The sequence below is a fragment of the Protopterus annectens genome, chromosome 4.part0 (assembly GCF_019279795.1).
Source record: "Protopterus annectens isolate FY-2018-M chromosome 4.part0, PAN1.0, whole genome shotgun sequence".
NCBI classification, from domain to species: Eukaryota; Metazoa; Chordata; order Ceratodontiformes; family Protopteridae; genus Protopterus; species Protopterus annectens.
The window spans coordinates 120,518,427-120,540,647 of NC_056733.1; the positions used below are offsets into that span (position 1 = coordinate 120,518,427).

General features: G+C 44.1%; 1 protein-coding gene across 1 annotated transcript in view; it reads left to right on the forward strand.

The window, feature by feature from the left end:
- LOC122800225 (ubiquitin carboxyl-terminal hydrolase 36-like) overlaps positions 1-22,221 on the forward strand; it is a 1,786,736-nt gene that overhangs the window by 246,628 nt on the left and 1,517,887 nt on the right. Inside the window, exon 5 of the mRNA XM_044069718.1 lies at positions 19,232-19,247. Coding sequence (XP_043925653.1) covers positions 19,232-19,247 — 16 coding nt within the window. The remainder of the gene's footprint in view (positions 1-19,231; positions 19,248-22,221) is intronic.

Consider the following 22,221-nt stretch of genomic DNA (forward strand, 5'->3'; position numbering starts at 1 on the left):
CAGATGGTGAATCACTATTCTCCAACTCTGATGGAAAACACTGGAACCATCTTCCTGCTGAACTCACCACTGACCCCTCCTTATCCCAATTCAAAAAAATACCGTAGGAAATACCTAAAAATGCATTGGCTTTGTGCCTGTACTAACCCCCACTCAAACATAATCTATAAATGAGAACCTCATTGCAAGAATAAATCTCTGATCCTCTTAACTGCTTAGAATTTTGTATCTTTCTCACCTACTGAAAGGTTTAATGTTAATATGATACCATGTATGTTAACCACCTTAATGTTTGCATTTCCCTCTTTTTCAAGATGAAATCACCATTTCTTTCTCAGATACTAACTTCCAACCCATCCTGTGTGTATGTGAATAAAACTGGTCTATATTACATATCCGAATGCTTATATGTTTGAATCGCTAAAGATCGACCTTTAGCGATTGAACATTCAAATGTTCGAATATGTAATAAAATTTAAAAAAAAAAAAGGAAAGGGTTTAAGCAGGGTGGGGCAGTCCCCCTGCACCCCACACCCCCCGCTACTTAAATATACCAACTCTGAGATCGCACTTCAGTGCGGAAACGGGAAATTTCCCATTCCCAGCACTGTAGCACGATCTTGGAGTTAGTATATTTAAGTAGCGAGATGAAAGGGGCTTGCCCTTATACCCTTTAGTTTTTTTTTTATTCATATTTGAACGTTTAAATGTTTGATCGCTAAAGGTCGATCTTTAGCAATTCGAACATTTAAGCATTAGGATATGTAATATAGACCCGAGTAAAACATGTACCTGTGTGTATATATTGTTAAACAAATTTCAGTTTTATGATAATTCACTGTAATAATTTCACTGTATTTACACTAATGTACACTTGGAGCTTTTCTACCCGGGTCTCCGCTGAAAATGGACCTGTATCCAGTTGGACTTTCCCGGTTAACAAATGTAGAATAAAATAAATAACTGTGATATAAAATTTTTGTCATGGAAGACTCTACTTCTAGTAGCACTTACCTCAGTGAGAAGAGTATCTGAGTTGCAGGCCTTGAGTGTCAAGAGACCTTACTTGAACTTTCACAGGGATAGTGTGTCCCTTCGTACTGACCCTTCCTTCTTGCCCAAGGTCATTTCTGTTTTTTCAATTAACCAATCTATTGACCTGCTAGTTTTTCTTCCCTCAGCATTCAAACAGAGGGGAGTATCTTTTGCACACCCTTGATGTTCATAGGCAGCTTCGTTTTTATTTGGACAGGACTAAATATTTCAGGAAAACGAGTCAATTGTTTGTGGCCTTTGCAAGACCCAGACTGGGTAAACCTGTCTCCAAAGTGAGTCTATCCTCCTGGCTTAGAAATGCCTTTACCTTCATCCACCATCAGAATAAACTGTCCTTACCTTCCAGAGTAAAGGCTCATTCTACTAGATCGATGGCTACCTCTGTGGCCTTTCATTCCAGAGCCTCTGTGGATGATATCTTTGCAGCAGCCACTTGGGCAAGACCTCATACCTTTATCGCTCATTACAAATTGGATTTGGCCTCCAGGGGATGAGCATCTTTTGGTTCTATGGTGCTCAGGAATATCCTTCCTTAGGGCCACCCAGGACTCAAGTAGCTGGGGACTCTCTCCTATCAGTAAGGAATGAATAAAGATTTACAACATCAGATAAAGAAGTTATGTCTTACCATAACGTTCCATCTGTGTTGTAGATCTTTATTCATTCATTACTTCCCGTCCTCCTTCCCCCTGCCTGGACTCTTGGTGGACTTTAGGAACTCCTGGTTAGGGTATTTGCTCAGACAGAGCCTCTTACTGTCTGTAGTATAGGGGTGGGCAAACTTGATCTGAAGAGACTGAGTGGGGAATTATGGGTAGGTCTTAGCTGAGGGTTTTTTGGCTGGCGCAAGCTTGGAAACGGCCATGTCTGTTCCGCGGACGGAACCAAAGTCCTATCAGTAATGAATGAATAAAGATCTACAACACAGATGAAACTTTATGGTAAGACATAACTTCTTTTTTTGGTCATATGATATAGTGACCTGGCCTTATCTTTTTGTTTCTTTAGAAAGCCATGGTAGCTGTTTGTTTTTTTTGTGAATTTTTGTGAGGGGAGCAAGATTTATTATTTCAATGAATTGAAGTATTCTACAGCTAGGTCTAGTTGCAGGTTTTTTAATGGGGACCAATTACAGTTTTGTAATAGTAAATTGAAGGTGTCAGAGTAGAAATATTTTTTGCTATGGGTGTATTTGTACAAAATGCTGGTTTGTTTTCTTCCTAACTAGAAATGTTGGGGCATAGTCACTTAGCGTGACTGGTAGACAGCCTGCCTGGTACCCATAGTTTGGTTTGTTGGTTAAAATCCAGTCTAGAAGTGAGTTTTTATTGTAGTGCTTGTTGATGCGGGTTGGGGTAGTTAATAATTTGGGTAAAGTTGTATAAGTTTATAGATGAGGTAGGGGAGTCTGAGTAGCAGGCGAACCAGTCTAGGTTGAAATCACCTAGAACGATGGTTTCTTGGGATAGAGAAAAAAATGACCAGGATAGGTGGGATTCTATGTTGTGCAAGTTGTTGCCTGGTGGTAGGTAGATGGCTGTGATGTTAATGGATTTGTGAGGATTAATTTGGAGGTCGAATTCCAAAGTCTAGGTCCGGCGTCGGTTGTCGTCGCTTCTTCCCTGACGTCAGTGCGACAGGGGTATAAAGGAACCAGCTGACACCATTTTCTTCAGTCTTTCTTGCCGCGCGGTGCCCTAAGCAGAAGCAGTTCGCAAGTGCCGGTCGGCCAGCTCCTGAGATTACGAAAATTTGGAAACCGAAGTCTTCTTAAAAGCTAAGTACCCCGTTGGGGAAACTTTTCTTGTCTCAGACCGATGTCAGACAAAGTTAATAATTGTATTTCTTGTGGGAAGCAAATACCGCACAAGGATTTCCATTCTCTCTGTATACCTTGTTTAGGCCCAGACCACGACGTCTCGGTCTGTCGCTTTTGTGCTACATTCAACAAACGCACTATTAAGCACCGGGCGGAGTTCGCCCAGTATTATTTTGGGAAAGCATTTAACTATACTATGTAGTCGGATACTCCGACTCCGGTTTTGTCTAAAAAACACAAAGACAAGGACCGACACACGAGGTCCGCGGCCTCTACCGACACCACGCCAAAGCCGACTACACATGGTCCGTTTCTCAGCGAGGCGCCTACGCAACCCCTGATTACCGACATTTCTTTGACGGTGTCTCCTGTGCCCGAGGTCGCAGGCTCCTCGGCCCACACTCCGACTACAGATACCGAAGCCACTCTCGGTGTTGAAACTCAGAATGTGGACAGGTCCACCTCCACTCAAGATGTCTTCAGACCTTCCTCTTCTTTCTCCATCAAGGCTTTCACAAAGTCTAAAGCAACCATGCACTCTAAGAGACCAGCTACACAGGGCCCATCTCCAGGCCCCATGCCTAAGAAACAGATGCTTAAAATGGCTGAGGATTTAATTACTCTAATCAGAGGTTCTCAGCCCCCACCGGACAAAAGGCCCAGAGTGGAGGAAGATTCCCCCTCCTCTGATCAGGGCTCCATTATTTCAGAGCACTCTGATGATCAGGAACATTCTTACTCCCCTTTTGAAGACTCTGATGCGGAGGAGTCCATCCCTTCTGTATCCCCCCCTGAGGATTACTCATTTGGGGAAACTTTGCATACGTTAAGGGAACACTTCCACTGGGAAGGACAGGATTATTCAGATTCCAAGAAAAGGCTCAGGGAATTTCTCTTGTTACCTCTGCACAGGCCTCTGGCTATACCTCCTGTCTTGGACATCCTAGATGATGTTTACTCGGCGGCCTGCCTTAACCCGGACTCTCTACCTCCAGCTCCAGTTAAGCCTGACAGGTACTACAGGGTTCCTGACTCGCACCAATTTCTATACAAAAGCCATGCTGCTGACCCAGAAACCATCTCACAGGGCCCCAAGGGAGTTAAGGCCTCCATTGCCTTCCGAGAGAGATTCCAGATCCTTAGAAAGGTGGGGGAAAAAGGTATATACCTCGGCTACCTTATCCATGAGGGCCTTAAACTGTCAGTTTCATATGCTAAAATACCAACAGTTTTTGTTATCACAATTGAAAAGTAAAATGTCACAACCTGAACAACCAGACTTGAAGGAGTTGCAGGATTTGATGCATAGTGCAGAACAAGTGGGTAAGCATACCTTACAATGTGGTTTTGATGCTCTAGAGGCCTCATGTAGAGCTGCTGTTACAGGACCAGTCATACGTAGGCATGCCTGGCTCAAGGAACAATCCTTGCCTGATCATGTCAAAGCTAAATTACTAGACGCCCCTCTTCAAAAGGATGTACTATTTGGTGCTAATGCTGAGGAGGTATTAAGGAAAATGGAGGAAAAGGCTAAATCAATGCAAACTGTGAAAGAATTTCTACAGGTTCAACCCCCACGTTTTAGTAGAAATTGGCCTTCCAAAAACTGGTCCTTTCCTGCCACAGACAGAACCCAAAGAGGCAGATACAGGCGCCCAAGGGGCAGAGGACAATCCCAAGGAACGTATAGAGGCAGACAATGGCAAGCTCCTACACAAAGAGGTGGTGAGGACAACTCACAATCTTTCAGAAAGCAAACCCAATGACTTTCCCCTTTGCATGCCAACCAGGTCTCAAATGCCAGCCCCCTTAGGAGGAAAGCTGGCATTATTTTCAAAAAATTGGCATGTTGTCACAAAGGACAAATGGATCCTGGACATTATAAACAGAGGCTACAAATTCCATTTTCACACCCTTCCAAAAATGAGAGGCATGCCAAACCTGCCACACAATCAAAGGGCAGAGGCACAAAGGCAAATTACAGATCTCATAAACATGAAAGCTATTCAAGAGGTACCTACGCACGAACAAGGTCAAGGTTTTTATTCCAGGCTATTTCTGGTGCCAAGGAAGGGAAAAGATTGGAGACCTATTTTGGATCTATCCATCCTAAACACATTTCTACTCGTACCAAAATTCAAGATGCTCACTCTACAGTAACTTCTTCCCATGCTGGGCAAGGAGTCCTGGCTGTTAACATTGGACCTCGAGGAGGCATACCTGCATGTCCCAATCAGACAAAATTGCAGAAGGTACCTCAGATTTCTTGCAGGTTCAACCCATTATCAATTCTCTGCATTGCCCTTTGGCTTATCTACTGCACCCAGAGTATTCACGAAATGCCTGGCATCAGTAATTGCCTACTGCAGACTTCAAGGGATACAAATATACCCCTATTTGGACGACTGCCTGATCCAAGCGGACAGCAAGCACATTCTTCTGAAACATCTGGCCTGTGTGTTAATGTTATTGAACTCTGTGGGATACACAGTCAACAAAAAGAAGTCATGGCCAATACCCTCTCGGAAGATAATTTTCCTGGGTGCCAATTTGGACATAAACACCCAGATGGGCCTACCTCACGCCAGAGAAGCAGGGGCAACTAATTCAATACTTCAGAACACTAGCAAATTGCACCAGGCTGACTGCAAGGAAAATCCTGCAGGTTCTGAGATTCATGGCATCTTGCATCTTACTAATCCCATGTGCAAAGCTGCATATGAGGAAACTACAATGGTATCTGAAAAACCTATGGTCTCAACACAGCCACAGTTTGGAAACAATAATACCACTAATTCCATGTCTGCAAAAGGAATTTCTGTGGTGGGCTCAAGCATGTCAAACAAACACAGGTCTTCCATTCAGCAAGCCTCAAGCAAATCAAGTCATCACAACAGACGCCTCGGACTACGCCTGGGGGGGCGCACATGACAGATTGGTGCATTCAGGGCAAATGGTCCCAAAAAGAAAAGCACCTTCACATCAATCAAAAAGAAATGCTAGCAGTAATAAATGCTATTATAGCTTTCAAGGACCTTCTACAACCAGGTCAACTATTGATAAGAACGGACAACACCACAGTTATGTGGTACATAACAAACAGGGAGGAACACATTCTTACCCCCTATGCAGACTGGCCATGTCACTTTGGAACATGGCCATTGACTTACAGATGGAACTACAAGCACAAAAGTTTTTACAGAAATAATCCAAGAATGGGGAAGGCCAGACATAGATCTCTTTGCCTCCCACAAGAATCATCAATTGACAAAATTCTGCTCAAGTATCTTCCATCCAAAGGCCTGGAGAGTGGACACTCTCTTTCAGTTGGACATCAATGACAGTTTATGCCTTTCCTCCTCTTCCTCTGCTGCCCAAAGTTCTATTAAAGACCAAAGCAGACAGACCAAAGATGATTCTCATTGCTCCGGACTGGCCAAGACAACACTGGTACCCACTCCTGAGGAGCCTGACGCATTCCCCACCATGGACCCTGCCTCTAATGCCTCTTCTTCTGACTCAGCACAGTTTCAAAACTCTTCACAGCCAGCTAAAAACACTCAATCTAGCCGCATGGAAGATTCCTTAGCATCACAACAGGCCCTACTCTCCAAGGAGGTGCAGGATGTCATTTTGGAGGCCAGAAGGCCATCAACTAGAAAAGCTTACTCCCCAAAATGGAAACGTTTTTGTATCTGGAATTAGAAAAAGGGCCAGGATCCTGGAAAACTGAATTTACCTCAAATACTACAATATTTGGCTGAACTGCTAAGCAGTGGACTTTCTTTCTCCTCCATCAAAATCCATGCCTCAGCCATTTCTGCAGAATACAACACTGATCCACCGTTATTCTCTCACCCTCTCTTAAGACAGTTCCTCAGAGGGGCTAAGAATTTAAGGCCTCCAAGGAAACAACCAATACCTGCTTGGGATCTTAATTTCATTCTGGAAAAACTGACCTTGCCTCCCTTTGAGCCAGCTGCCTCATCAGATTTGCAATATTTGTCCTGGAAAACAGCTTTCCTTCTGGCTGTCACCTCAGCTTGTAGAGTTTCAGAACTACAGGCTCTCATGGCTGTCCAGCCTTTTATCATCTTCCATCAGGACAGAGTTTCCTTACGAACCACCCCGTCCTTTATGCCTAAAGTGGTATCCAGGGTAGCTTTAAATCAGGCCATACATTTGCCTACTTTTTATCCTAATCCTCAAAACAAAGGGGAGAGATTACTACATTCCTTGGACATCCACAGACAACTGCGTTCTGATTTTCTGAAAGGCTTTGTTCTGTCCAAATAATAACAGCTCTTTGTGGCCTATGCAGTAGGGGCTCAAGGGAAGCCAATTTCCAAACAGACAATCTCTAAATGGATAGCCCACTGCATACGCTTTTGCTATTCCTTTCATGGCAAAACTGTTCCTACAGGCATTAGAACTCATTCCACCAGGGCCACAGCCACCTCTGCAGCCTTCCTCAGAGGAGTTCCTACCAAGGATATTTTGGAAGCAGCCACTTGGAGTTCTGTGCATACCTTCTCCAAGCACTACAACCTACCATTATACTCCAAATCTAGAGCAGGCTTTGCCACTGCAGTCTTGCAGGGCATTTTGGCTCCTCCTAGTTCCACCTAGTGCCTACCACCCCTTTCTTAGCTTTGGGATTCTACCCATCTGTTATGACTGCAGCTGTATGCACGATGAACATAGTACAGTTTTGTACCTACCATAAATGTAGATGTTAGAGTGCTAATACAGCTGCAGTCCAGGTCCTCCCTCCTTCCCCTCTTGGGACAGGCCTATAGGCTAACACATCCTCATACAACCTGATTGGGGTTTTCATTTGTGATGTATTTGCTTGCAACTACTGTATTTTGATTATATTGCACTGCATTATCACACAAATTTATGTATTGCCTTCCTTCTGGGGGCACCTGACATCTGGGGCAAGAAAAACTGAAGAAAATGGCGTTGGCTGGTTCCTTTATACCCCTGTCGCACTGATGTCAGGGAAGAAGCGACGACAACCGACGCCGGACCTAGACTTTGGAATTCGGCCGACCGAGGACCCGCCTGACGGCAGGAGAACCCATCTGTTATGACTGCAGCTGTATTAGCACTCGAACATCTACATTTATGGTAGGTACAAAACTGTACTTTAAGTGACTTGGGGAATAGTTTAGTTAAGTGACTTTACTTAGGTTCATAGGTGTGTACTAGGCTAATGGCCCTGGAGCCTTTACAAGCCTAGCCCATAGGATTACCCTGGCATCATGCCACCCGACCTTAGTTTCCAGTGCCTCTGTCGAGTAGAGCCACTGGTGTGATCCCCGGGGTGAATTGCCTATTTCCCATTCACTCATCAAGATTTCTCTTGAAGAGAGCCAGTGAGGTGTTCTGTTTGACATGTATGGGAAGTCTGTTCCATAGCATGGGCAGTCTGTGGGTTATGAACCTGTCCCTCCAGTGTGTTCTGTTGATTGTGGTAATGAAGTTGAGGTCTATGGAGCATGTGGTGTGGAGGGACTGGGATTTCTTTAGATGTAGCATTTCTAGCAGAGCTGGATCAGACCGCTTTGTAAGTCGAGCAGAGATCGCCTCTAAGTAGGCGATATGAGACGGAGAATAGTTGGAGTTTTTTTAGTCTGTCCGTATAGGACAAGTGTTTAAAGCCTAGGATCCTCTTTGTGACGTACTTTTGCGGCCTCTCCAGTTGTTGCAGGTGTCTAGTGAGGTACATGCAAAATGGGGCATTGTACTCTATGATTGGCCTAATGAGGGAAGAGTAGAGGGAGACAGTGACCTCTTTCTTATTGGATGTAAAACCCTTAGTAATGAGATGTGCCACATAGAAGGACTTTGACTGCAGTGGCAATGTGGTGCTCAAAAGAGAAGTTGCTGTCAACCTGTGTTCCCAGATCTCTTATAACGCCTTCTGTGTTCAGTGGACTACCATCGATGTGGTAATTTATGGGTACTGGAATTTTCCCAAAGTGGATGACAGCACATTTTTTGGCATTGAGCTTAAGGCTGTGATTCTGACACCAATAGTTGGTTTCAGTGAGGTTATTCTGTAGGATGTCAACATCACTTGGGGAGTTAATAATAGCTCCCAACTTGCAGTTGTCTGCGAACTTTGTCAGCCAGAGTCCCTTCATGTTGACCTGGACTTCAGAGAAGTAGATACCAAACAGGAGAGGACCCAGGACCAAAGCCTGTGGGACTCCACTCGTGACTGGGTTGGCAGTCTGACTTGGAGTCTGCTACTTCACACTGTGGGTTCTGTCTGTGAGCCAATTTGAAACCCACCTAGTGATACTGGGGTTGATGCTTAGCTTAGTGACTTTTTCTATGATTCCTGTGTGGGGAATGGTATTAAAGGCCTTGGTCAGATCAAGGTAGGCTGTATGAACCACCTTGCCTTCATCCACAGCTCTGGTGACTGACTCAAAGAAGTCGACAAAGTTGAGCAGGCATAATCTACCCTTCACAAAACCAAACTGTGTGGGATCCATTTGGAGATTCCCTATATCCATGTTTATTAGGTCCATGTTGATGCGTTCTATAGCTTTGCATATCAGACTCGTCAGGCTAATGGGGCGATAGTTCCCAGGGTCTGTAGTCACTCCTCCTTTGTGGAGAAGGATAACTGTAGCAGTCTGCCATTCAGTAGGGACAAAGCCTGAGGTGAGGCTGTGATTGAACAGGGCACACAGGTGAGGTGCCAATAAACTCTGTAGTTCATGTAGAACACAGCCAGGGATATTGTCAGCTTCCATAGAAGATGTATTCTTGGCCTTGGATAGTGCAGTTTTAACTTGTGCAGCAGTAATACTAGGTGCCTGGCAATTGGTGGTGGTGTGGGGGGGGGGGGGGGATAAAGTTGTCAGTGAGTCTGTTGGCCAGTATATTGGCAATATCTGTTTGCTCAGTATATGAGTTACCATTGTGCAGTAAATCGGAGTAAGTCTGGGTATTGCTGTGGAGATTCTTTACATAACTGTAGAAGGTGTTGTGGTTGTCTTTACTATCTGCTGCAGTTTTGTTTTCATAGCTAGATTTAGAGGATTTGATGAGGGATCTCAACTTTTTGTTGAGTGTGATAAGGTAATTTTTCCACACTTAGGACTTCGTCTTATTCCGCTTAAGTTTTCTCCTCCTGTTGTAGAGTTTGTTTATGGCAGCAAATGATCCTTTGTTCCATATGACTTTCTTTTATTACCCTTTTGTTCTGTTGCCATGATTGAGTTTTCCTCTAAATGACTGTAAACTGTTTTTTGAATCAATTAGTGTGTAGTTTATATGTCATCGAAAGGCAAGTTATTGGTCTGTAGGTTTATACTTTGAAAGTTCACTCTTAAGTAGTAGTATAGATTTTCCTGTTAACTAGGGTGGTGTCTGTTAAGGGTGCTCATATAAATAGTTCTTACTCATGGTTAAATCTTTTTGTAAAGATGGTATTACTTTTAGTCAGAAGTTAGGTACTGCATCTAGGCCTGGAATTTTCCAGTTAGGAGCTTTTCTTAACTTTGTTTCAATCTCTGTAGCCGTTACTTTATCCCATTTCATATTCTGTACATTGGAACTTCTTGTTCTTTCTTTTACTACTTCTATCCATTTAGCATCTTTGTTCCACAGGATCTTCATAGATATTTCTCCAAAATGTGTCTTACTTATTTTTTGGTGGTGTTTCAATTCCTTTTACTTGTTTCTCAATTCTCTAAAACTCTTTTGGGTCATTAATAAATTGCTTAATCTGAAGTAGTTTACTTCATTTATCTTCAGCCTGTTGGTTTCAGATCCGAATCAAATCCAATACAGCTGCATTTTCCAGCTACTGATCCGAGCTCCCAGCTCATTCCCTTACCCATAATGCCCCATGTCTCCTTCCTCCCTTTAGGTCTCGTTTGCTGCTAGTGAAGCAACAAGTGTGGTCCGAGCTCTTAACATAGTAGGGAGTTTTTTGAGAGTAAAATCTGATAATTTTTTGGTATTTCCTTCACTAATGTCTTCCTTTACCTTTTCGCGAGGTCGTCTGTGCAAAATAAAAAAAAAAAAAAAAGTTTACTTTTCAGCTTCCCCTTTCAATCTTTCCTATCATGAGTGTGCATGTGTTGGGCCTGTTTCTTTTAGGGATATTTGAAGCCCCTAAATCAGGTTTCCGTAAATGCACAGTGTTGGCCATAAGCTTTCCCCAGCAGATGACCATACTCTGTGTGTGGTGTGTCTGGGAGCTGCGCACCTTCAGACCTCCTGTCCTATCTGTGCTGGTTTCACCCCCAGAGCCCTAAAGGACAGGAGGGACAAACGGATTCTGAAGGGGCTACTTCCCTCCTCAGGGACAGTAGTTCCTCCTTCGCTTCCCACAGGAACAGCAGCTGAATCTTCTTCCTCCTCCCCGGCCTCTGGGACTTTAACTCCTGCCAGGAGGTCCAGGGAGGGATAAAAGGCCAAGAAGGACAAGCTGCGTAAGCAGTCCCCTGACCGCTGGGTTCAGCCCAGTCTGCCACCCGAAAGTAAGGCCTCCAACTAGGCCTGGGTCTCCTCCGCTAAGATCTCTCAGATTTTCCCCTGAGCCAGAGGAAGCCCCTGTCTGGTCCCCAGTTAGGTCCTCTCCCCATGGGCTTTCTAGACCTGTTTCAGTGGCTTCTTCTTTGTGATCTACCTGGAGCTTGAATGAAGCAGAGATGGACAAGATGATGCAAAGGTTTATCCGCACCCAAATCCAGAAGGGAATCTTGCCGGCACCCACTCCCTCTGGAGGGGGCAGCTCACAACCTTTTTTTATACCTATAACTTTTTCTCTGATCCGACCTTTGGTTTTGGAGTCCTTGGATCTGAGGACCCTCAGGGTCGCGGGGTCAGCACCGACGGTCCCATGAACGTCGACGCCGGCTGTTGCCTGAGCATGTCTGATCCAACTGGTTCAGATCCGAGCTCTCATCTTGGGGTTAGATCCGAGGAGGGTGCTGTTGGCTCCGAGTCGTCTTCCCTGTCGAGTTAAAGGGAGACTGCCCCCACCGGTATCTCCCAGGAGGTTCATTCACCTTCGGCCTTTGATATAGTGGAGAAGGTTCTCTTGGTTTAGAGACACTTGACCATCTCATCCTCTGACTCCATCCAGACCCCCTCAGCTTTGGGTGCGGTCCCGACCATCTTGCCCTCTCAGGGACAGCCCGTGTCCATCCTGCCTCAGTAGGCTCCCCCATGGGAACAACAAGAAGTTTGCGAATCCTCTCCAGAAAGTCCCATTGAGGAGGTACCTTGCAAATGGATGTGTAAGAGGAGGCATTTGGATTCTCCGCTAGAGTCCCTCACCAAAGACACTGACTTGGAGGAGGGGGGGGGTTCCCCAAGGTCACCCCCCCCGAGGATGTCTCCTTTGGCGTCATCATGGAACTCCGCCGGGGAGGGGTGTCTGCCTCAAAACCGACCTCAGACGAGTCAGTATTCCTGGAGGCGTTCTGCTCGGGCCCATCTACCTCCTGGGTGTCCCCTCGTGCAGATCCTTTAGTGGATCTTATAACATCTAGGGCATGGAAGGAACCAGACACCATGAAGCCTATCCCCAAGTGCCAGGACAAGGTCTCGAGTCCCCCATCAGACAGGACGTGCTGGAATAAGTGGTCCCCAGTGGATGCTATGGTTGTGGCAGCCACCATGAAGAAGTAGCTTGCACAGGAGAGCTCCACAGTTCACCCTCCTGATGGCGAATCAAGGGCGTTGGACCATTTTGGGAAGCGGGTGTATGCTTCTGCGACCTTCACGGTAAAGGCGCTGAACTGCATGGCACACATTCAATTACAGCAAGACTTAGTCAAAGAAGTTGCTAAGTTGACCCTGGAGTCAATGTCTGCGGAGGGCAAAAAGAAGTTCTCCGTGCGAATAGCCACTCTTCAAGCAGTTTTGAATACGTCCATGCATATACTCTCCCACGCTATGGAGGGAGCCGCAAGTGCTGCCGGGACAGGCATTGCCATCAGACGCCATGCCCAGCTCCAGCTTTGTCAATTCTCGGAACCCATTTAAGACATCATTTATAAATGCCCCTTACGATGGTTCTTCGTTTTTGTGAAATCTGTTAGAGGCTCTGGTCCAGAGTGAGAAGGACTGGAAGAGACAGTCTGCTCTTGGAATCTGCTTCTCCTCCCCTCGACGATCCTTTTCCAAGAATCCGTGAGGGATGAAGAAGATGTGGTTCCAGAAGTCTCAGGCATTTTCCCGGGATACTCAGGACTCACCTTCTCACAGAGGCAGAGGGAGTTATGACAGATGCCACCCTAGAGGCATAGGGGATCCTAGAAACTTCTTGTCCCAAGAAACCTTCTCTGAGAAAACTGAGCAGCAGCCCTGAAGTGTTGCTTGACTGCTCGTGTCTGGAGGCAGTCGGGGGTCACCTGTCGCTGCACTCGACGGCATAGGAGTCCATTACAGGAGATCGCTGGGTGTTGTGAATTATATCCAGAGGATATTTAATCCTATTCAAAGAACCACCATGACCAAAGAAACACCTCCCAGATGTCCCACCCCAGCAAAGGGAGGAAGCAGCACTAGAAATAAAAAGCTGCTAATCAAATGGGTCATCCAACCTGTCCAGACCAATCTACATTTACTCTTTACTTTTTAGTGCAGAAGAAAACTGGGGACCTCAGACCTGTCCTGGATCTGTCCACCTTGAACCTGTTGGTAACCAAAACGAAATTCCGGATGGTCACTCTTCTAGCCATCCTGCCCTTTCTGTAGGCGAATGATTGGATGTGCTCGATAGACTTCCAGGATGCGTATTACCACATCAAGATGGACAGGTGCTGTCGGAGATTCCTCCACTTCCGACTAGGAGCCAGTCATTATCAGTTCAGAGCCCTTCCCTTTGTTCTCACCTCAGCCCCCAGGGTGTTTACCAAGGTGTTGGCTATAGTAACGGCTCACCCGAGGCTTCAGGGTATTCAGGTCTTCCCTTACCTGGATGGATTGGCTCGTTGCTGCCCCTTTCAAGGATCTACTTTGTCAGGCCAGGGACTGATTTTTCACCTAGCAGACAAAACTGGGCATCATCATAAACCAAAACAAATCTTCACTGGCCTCAGTTCATGTTCTTGAGTTTATCGGGGCTCAGTTGAACACCGTTCAAGTAAAAGTTTTCCTCACCCCAATCAGGATATGCTGTTTGAAGATGCACATTCTGTATGTCCTTCAGGTCCAAGTTCTGACAGCAGAAGCAGTTCTAAGAGCATTGGGGTCTATGGTGGCCACGATCAACCTGTTACCTTTAGCACGCCTTCATATGGGAATTCTCCAGTGGACCTTCGAGGTTCAGTGGTCCCTGTTAGTTCTTTCTTTGACTTATCCCATTTGAATTTCCCGAGTGTGCAGAGACTCTGGTGGTGGATTCAGTCCCCAGACCTGCTGAAGGGACGTCCTTTTCTTCCGGCCTTTCCCAAAGCCACAGTGACCACGGATGCCTACCAGCTAGGGGGGGGGGTGGGCATTGTTCGGGAAGGACAGTCCAAGGCACATGGTCCCCATCCAAGACCAATTTGCATATCAACATTCTGGAGATGAGGGAGGTTCTTCTTGGGTTGCAGGCCCTTCATGCTCATCTTCCTCTAGGAATGATTGCAATTCAGATGGACAATACGTCAGTGGTCTAGTATATCAACAAACAAGGGGGAACCAGGTCTTATCCCCTCTGTCGCGAAGCCATGAGATTGTGGGAATGGGTGATCTCTACCTGCCATTTTCTGGTGGCAACGTACATTCCGGGATGGTACAACGTTCTAGCGGACAGGCACAGCAGATCTATCCTGATGCCTTATAAGTGGTCTCTGAATCCTTCAGTAGCAGAACAGATCTTCAAAAGTGGGGTCATCCTTGCTGCGATCTCTTCACATTTTCCAACGCAAAATGCAGTGAGTTCTTTGCTCTGAAGCCCCCAGAGACGCACTAATTCATGCTTGGCCTCCCGGGCTTCTTTATGCTTATCCCCCATTACCCCTCATGTCGAAGTTTGTTCAGAAAGCTCACAGGCTGAGGAACACTGTGATCCTCATCGCCCCTTTCTGGCCTTGCCAAGTCTGGTTTCCCTCCCTATGGTCTCATCTACTATTTCCACCATGGACGTTGGATCTAGTTCCAGATCTTCTCTCATCCCTCAGGAATTCCTCATCCAGACCTGGACAGTCTGAAGCTCACTGCTTGGCTGCTCCATTTCCCATGATTGTTAGGACTCCTGGTTTATCTTCTCCAGTTAAGGATGTTTTGGTGGCAGCTCACAAGTCTTCCACCAGAAAGGTGTATTATAGCAAATGGAAACGTTTCTCTATATGGGCCTCACAGCATGGCTTGGATCCTTTCACAGCTCCAGTGTCTGCAGTACTAGACTTTCTGGTGGAAATTTTTCATGAAGGGGCCAGTTTTTCCACAGTGAAAGTTCAATTGGCTGCCATTTCTAATTTTCATGTGGGGGAAAACATGTCTTCTTTTGCTTCTTCAAAACTTTGCAAGTCCTTTCTTAAAGGTACCTTTCTACTTAGACCTCCAGTTAAGGATCCCACTCCCCCCGGGACCTTACCCTTTTGCTCCAGACATTAGTCTGCTCACCTTTTGAACTGGCAGCTTTGGTAGATTTACAGTATCTATCTTGGAAGACTGCCTTTTTGGTGGCCATTATATCTGCCAAGAGTGTCAGAACTTCAAGCTCTTTGCATCAAGCCTCCATATATGATATTTCATAAAGATAGAGTTTTCTTGCACACTAATCCTTCCATCCCAGAGTAGCGTCAGAGGCAACTATTAACCAGACTATTAATCTACCAGTGTTTTCCCAAATTTTCAAAATAAAGGGGAATCTAAACTGCACTTGTTGGATGTTCACAGGTAATAGAGATTTTACTTGCACAGGACTAAAGCATTTCGTAAAGTGGATCAGTCGTTTGTTTCTTGCTCAAGACCTTTCCTAGGGAAACTAATTTCTAAAGTGACAGTTGCTTGTTCGATTTCCCAGTGCATTATTCGTGAGTATTTTTTTTAGAGGTATTTCCCCTCCAGATCAGGTAAAAGTGTATTCTACCAGGTCTATGGCTACTTCAGCTGCCTTTTGGTCTAGTGTTTCACTGGATGATATTTGTTGTGCAGCTACATGGTCCTCATCTCATACCTTCATTTCACATTACAAGTTGGATATTGTGTCAAGGAACAGGGCATCCTTTGGCTCTGCGGTGCTCCAGAATATCCTTCCATGTCCCCACAGGTTGAAGATCAAATCAAGTTAACTACTTCAGATAAAGAAGTTATGTACTCGCCATAATGTTCCATCTGAGTATTTGTACTTCATTTATCTTCAACCTTTCCACCCTCCTTGTCATTTTGGTACTGCCAATCTGAGTATGAATACCTCAGAATTGCTCATGGTCAATCTGGGAGTTTAGTTTTTTTTTCAGGCTGCCAGTAAGGATGGGGTCTTGTTGGGTCAGGTATGTGTTATATAATTAGCAGCAAACTCGATCTGAAGGGAGGAAGGAGACAGGGGCCTTTATGGGTAAGGGGAGGAGCTGGGAGCTCGGATCAGTAGCTGGAAAATGCGGCCGAGTGGGATCCAATTCAGATCCGAAATCCACAGGTTGAAAATAAATGAAGTACAACTACTCAGATGGAACGTTATGTGAGTACATAACTTCTTTTTTGTACTTTTCCTTTATGTTTATCTGCATATCATCTTAGTTTTTCTTCTTATACCGATATTTTGTTTTTTATTTGCGATAGCGATCCGAATCTGTTCTGATACTGCGCGTTGCTTTTATCACATCTATCTTTGAGTATTTGTGTTGATCTAGTCCCTATTCTGTACTCTTCTAACAGTGACACTTCTTGCCTTAATTGCTTTACAGTTTTCTCTGTCTGATGCTTCCATGATGGCATTTGATTTCTAGCCTTCCTTTCCCTTACTGCCCTGTGTTTTTGTGGTAAGACTTTATCTGTTGTTAATTTAGCTGCACAGTAATATATCTTATTTATTTGTTATATCGCATGAATATCTGTGGATAGTCCTAAGTACTGTGTTCATTTGTTTTATCAAACTTCTAACTCACTTAGATATAGCTGATGTGCAGCTAGCTTTCAAAGGTAAGCTGTCACCTGCTGGCATTGTGGTGGAATAGATTGCTATTATTATATACCTATGGTATCGGTAATCTGTATTAAATCAACTTATAGATGTCGGTCCTTTTTTTTTTTTTTTTTGGTAAATTGTCTGCATTTGAATCTGTCTGTGACATAAAGGAAGGGAGGGGAGTAGAATTAAACAGTATACATACAGAGATGGGTAAAAGACCACCACTGACGAGGAGATTTTCACCATATGCAGTAATAACATATGTATAAAGTGGAACCAGTCTCTGTGAGCTATAGATACAGATGGAATGAAAATATATCTGTAGTGCATTTCTGACTAACCTGCAATATATTTGGTTTGTTATTGGAAACTAATGACTTCTGAGAATTTCCGTAAGTTGTATGTTCATTGACTAGTTTACAGGTACTTTCTTATACTTAGTAATACAGTAGGGCCCTTGCTGTTCTCCATTTTCATTAACGACCTTTATACTGTCATCCGAAAAGTCAGCTGTATCCAATATGCTGATGACTCTACTCTGATTTGCTCAGCCACATCTCCAGTAGAGTTATGGTCAGCTACCCAGACCACCTTTAATACAATAGAAAACTGGCTTTCTGAACATCGTCTGATCCTAAATCCCCAAAAAAACAAAAATGCTGTTATTTTCACCAACACGTAGGTCTACCACTTTCACCTTTACCATAAAATCAAATGATGGCACAATAATCTCCCCTGACCCATCTACAAAACTATTAGGTGTCATCCTAGACAATAATCTCAAATTTGACCTACATGTTAACCAAACTATCAAAACCATCAATAAAAAACTAGGGTCACTTTACAGAATAAAAGCCTTCCTAACCCCTCCAGCTAAAATTGCCATAGCTCGCTCTCACCTTCTTTCAACCCTTCTGTATGCATCCCCTCTACTCTCGAATTTGAACAAGACTGTCCTTAACAAACTTTCAATTTGCTGCAACCACATTGCCAGGTTTGCCACTGGGCTGCCTTTTAGGACACATCATTGCATCAATCTAAATCAGCTTGGTTGGCTTGAACTACCTAGCCTAATCCAGTATAACCAACTGATTATGGCCTATAAAATCCTCTATAATCCAGACAATACTCCTGCACTTAAATATTATCACCCCCTATAACAATCCTAGACCGCTTCGATCCTCTAACAAACTACTAATTCAGACTAGCAAAATTAATAACACAGCCGGTGATTCTCTCTTTGCAAACTCTGTAAGTGGATCCTGGAACTCTCTTCCAGCTGATATTACCTTACTTTCCACCTTAGGTCAATTTAAAACTAGACTCAGACAACATTTGTCACTTAACTGGCTATGTCAATGTATCAAGCCTGGCTAACTCGAATGTGTAAAAATCTGTTAACCAGTTTACTGTGTAATTTAATTTAATCCTGACGTGCTCAGGACTAACTGTAACCTGTGGAACTTGTTTAACTTTCTTACTTATGTAATCTCTGTAAATAGTCTGTTTGTAATATGTAATGCTGGTATTATGTAATGCTGTATCTGCTTACCCTTGAGCTTTTCTCCCTGGGCCTCTGCTGAAAATGGGCATGCATCCAGTCGGACTATTCCGATCAACAAATGTAAAATAAAAAAATAAATAAAATAGTTGTTAGTGCATTCTGTCTGATAGAAACAACATGAGGATGGTTCACTGTTTATTGTGTTGAAGTGTTGCCACGAGTGCATAACAGTTAATTTTAATATGCTAACTTTTTTCTGCACTGTTTCTATGTAGCTTCCATTGTGTGTTGCATACCATTTTATGAGAGTAACATTTGTTATGATGTGTATTGCTGACTCTGGTTGTATTTGACAGGTATCTAACATTCTTGGAGTACACATGCTTATTTTTTTGGATGTGCATGTAACTGTGGAACACCATTCATATGGCACATTGGTTGTGTGGTTGTCACTTGTAATAATATCCACTGCTCTGGGTTCAAATCTCACATGTGACCTATGCAACTTTTTAATTTTTATTTTTTTATTTTATTTTACATTTGTTTACTGGGAAAGTCCGACTGGACATGGGTCCATTTTCAGCAGAGGCCCGGGGAGAAAAGCTCCACAAATAACACAAAACAATATAATACAATACATGAGAGAGAGAGATAACAAATCATGCATATAGCATTCATACAATATGGCAGAGATTACAGCGACAATCATTAAGGTACAGAATAAACTTAAAACATTTTTTTTTTACAGTTATAACTACAGCAAGGTAAATATAAACGAGTTAAGGTTTCAGGAGAAAGCTGTTTCTACATAGCTGAAACTCTGAAACAAACTTTTGGTATGGATTAACCTGGAGACTGACATGAGCATTTAATGGATTGTACATGTGATGATGTTACTTCTTATATATTACATATTCAGACTATTTTCTGATGTATTCTGATTATGTATTCATAACAGTAATACAAATGAAATTGTTTAGCACAGCTTTGGATTGTAAATGAGAGGTGAGATAGTCAATTGACCTAACCAGGCATATCCAGCAATTGGAATGTTCACAGATGTTCCTCACTGAAAGAATACAGGGCGTAACTAATATGTCCTGTGAAAGACTACCTCAAGGCCCTATCCCTATATTTTGTCTCCTAAAGGATTTTGAGGGGAGATCTTTGCCTGGCATATGGGGCATTGTCAGACCCCACTCTGATGGCCCGCCTGCATATCCACAAAACAAACAGGACTAGAATTACCTGTTCTAAAGACTTAAACCTTGCCTGTGATATAAATAGGACTTGCTGGAGAGATAGGTATGTATCTCAGACATTACCCTGTCTATGGAACAGGCTCCCCATCCATGTGAAGCAGATTTCCTCCCTAACCCAATTCAAGTGTAATTTGGATAGTTGGATGGGAAACAGGAAATTCATCCCTTGTTTGGCACCTGTGTCTCTAATGGACACAGGTAACCTCTAAATGGTTTATCTCCCAGGTCCATGCTTATACTTATCGAGGGTATCAGAACTTGTCAGAGATTTGGGATGCATGGCTAGGCTTAAAAATGCCCTTGTCGTCATTAGCCTAGTAAATGCCTATGTACCTATGACATATGCTTGTAACATCAATCGATGCGAGCCTCCAAATAAAGTATAACATTTGCATATCACACTGTCTTCCAGATGTCAGTCAGAACTAGGGAAGACAATTTCAGCACAGAGAGAATGAAGTTATGATTGAGGTTACTCCACAGCGTGACGGCAGTCCTCTTGGATGGACTGGAAATACTGTCTGGAGGAATGAAGTGTGAACAGACCGTCCAGGCATGAGCAATGCTTTGGGCAGTCACAATAGATCCAATGAGGCCTGTCAGTGATGTTACTCTGGCATGATCCACAGTGCAGCCGACAGACTTCTGTTATGAGGGGGCAAGGAATGCCACTGGAGATGGGTCACTCTTGCCTCCCCAGGTGAGATAAGTGTTATGGCCTGAAATCATGCCACCAGGATATATGTTGCCCTCATGCTTAATGTTGACAGGTGTGGATTCTGATTACATCATAGCTATGGCCCTGTCCTTACTGACTAGTAGTTTTTCAGGTATTTCACCATGTTGGAAAGCAGTCCTCAGACCACTTTCCCTTCACACTGTAGCATCATGAACACTACTAGAATGTGTCACCATGATATTAGTAATGAGGGATCTGCTGAGCACACTACCTAACAACCCTTTCTTTTGATGTACAGTTCTGCATCAGGTATAGCAGATGTTTTAAATGGAAAGTGAATGCAGTCTGTTGCACAGAGGATGCAGGGGAAATTGGCTATAGCACGGAATTGTTGCATGCCAGTTCTTTAATCCATGACTGTTGCTTGGAAGTGGATGTAATCATCCCCCTTTGTGCACACTGCTGCCAGGTGTAATACAAGAGATTTTGAATGGCAGCTGCCTGGGATACTCCAATGGCATCTCCCTTATGTTGCTGAACTGTTCCAGAGGCCAGTATACCTAGACTCGGACAAACTTTTTAGGGAGTGTATCGTGTGTGTGTGTGTGTGTGTGTGTGTATGTGTGTGTGTGTGTGTATACACGCTTGTGTGTATACAAATGTGAAGAGTGAAAGTGATTGAGCAGTGGCAGCAGCAGTTAAGAGGTTTGCATACATCTCGACCTCTTACCTAATGGGATTGTTGGGGGAAGTGTTTCATTTGCGGTCGGTGCAGTGCTTGTGCCTACATAGACAAAGTGCTGAAGGTGTCTTTGGGGGAAATGTTTCATTTGGCATCAGTGAAGTGCTTGTGCATACATGGAGAAACTACTGAAGGGATCATTGGGTAGGAGTGTTCCATTTGGTGTCAGAGAAGTGCTTGGGCATACATGGGAAAAAAGTACTGGAATTATCACTGGGGACAAAGTTTGATGTGGTGTTCGTGAAGTACTTTTGCAGATATGGACAAATTACTAAAAATGGTCATAGTGGAAAATGCTTCTTTTGGTGTCAGTAAAAGTGCTTGTGCAGGCATGGACATACTACTGAAATGATCTTTGGGGGAATGCTTTATTTGGTGCCAGTGAATGACGTCAGCAATAATGGACCAACTACAGAAGGATTAATTTGAGGAAATGATTCATTCTGTTATCACCCCTGCGGTGGTGGTGCTGCGGTAACGTTGTTGCCTCACAGTAAGATGCTGTCCGGTTCGATTCTCAGCTAGAGCGTCTTCTGCATGGAGACATGCGTGAATGGGCGTACCTTCGTTGAGGGTTGTGCGTCAGGGCTGGTAACTCGGCACGTAAAATCAACTACCAATCATTAGCAGACCGGAGTTCCACTGTGGTGACCCCTAACCGGGAAAAGCCGAAAGACACAACACAACATTCATTCTGTTATCACTGAAGTCTTTGCGTGGACATTTTAGGGGGAAAGTTTCATTTGGTGTCAGTGATATGCTTGTGCAGACACAGACAACTTACTGAAGGGATTGTTTTCGGGAGATGTTCCTTTTGGTGTCAGTGAAGTGCACAGACACGCATGGAGAAACTGCTGAAGGGATTGTTGGGGCAATGTTCAATTTGCTGTCAGTGAAGTTCTTGTGCAGGCATGAGCAAACTACTGAGGGCATTGTTGGGGAAATGTTTTTTTTTTGGTGTCAGTAAAATGCTTTTGCAGGCATGGGCAAACTATGAAATGGAACGCTGGGGGAAGTATTTCATTTGATGTTTGTGGAGTGCTTGGGCCTAAATG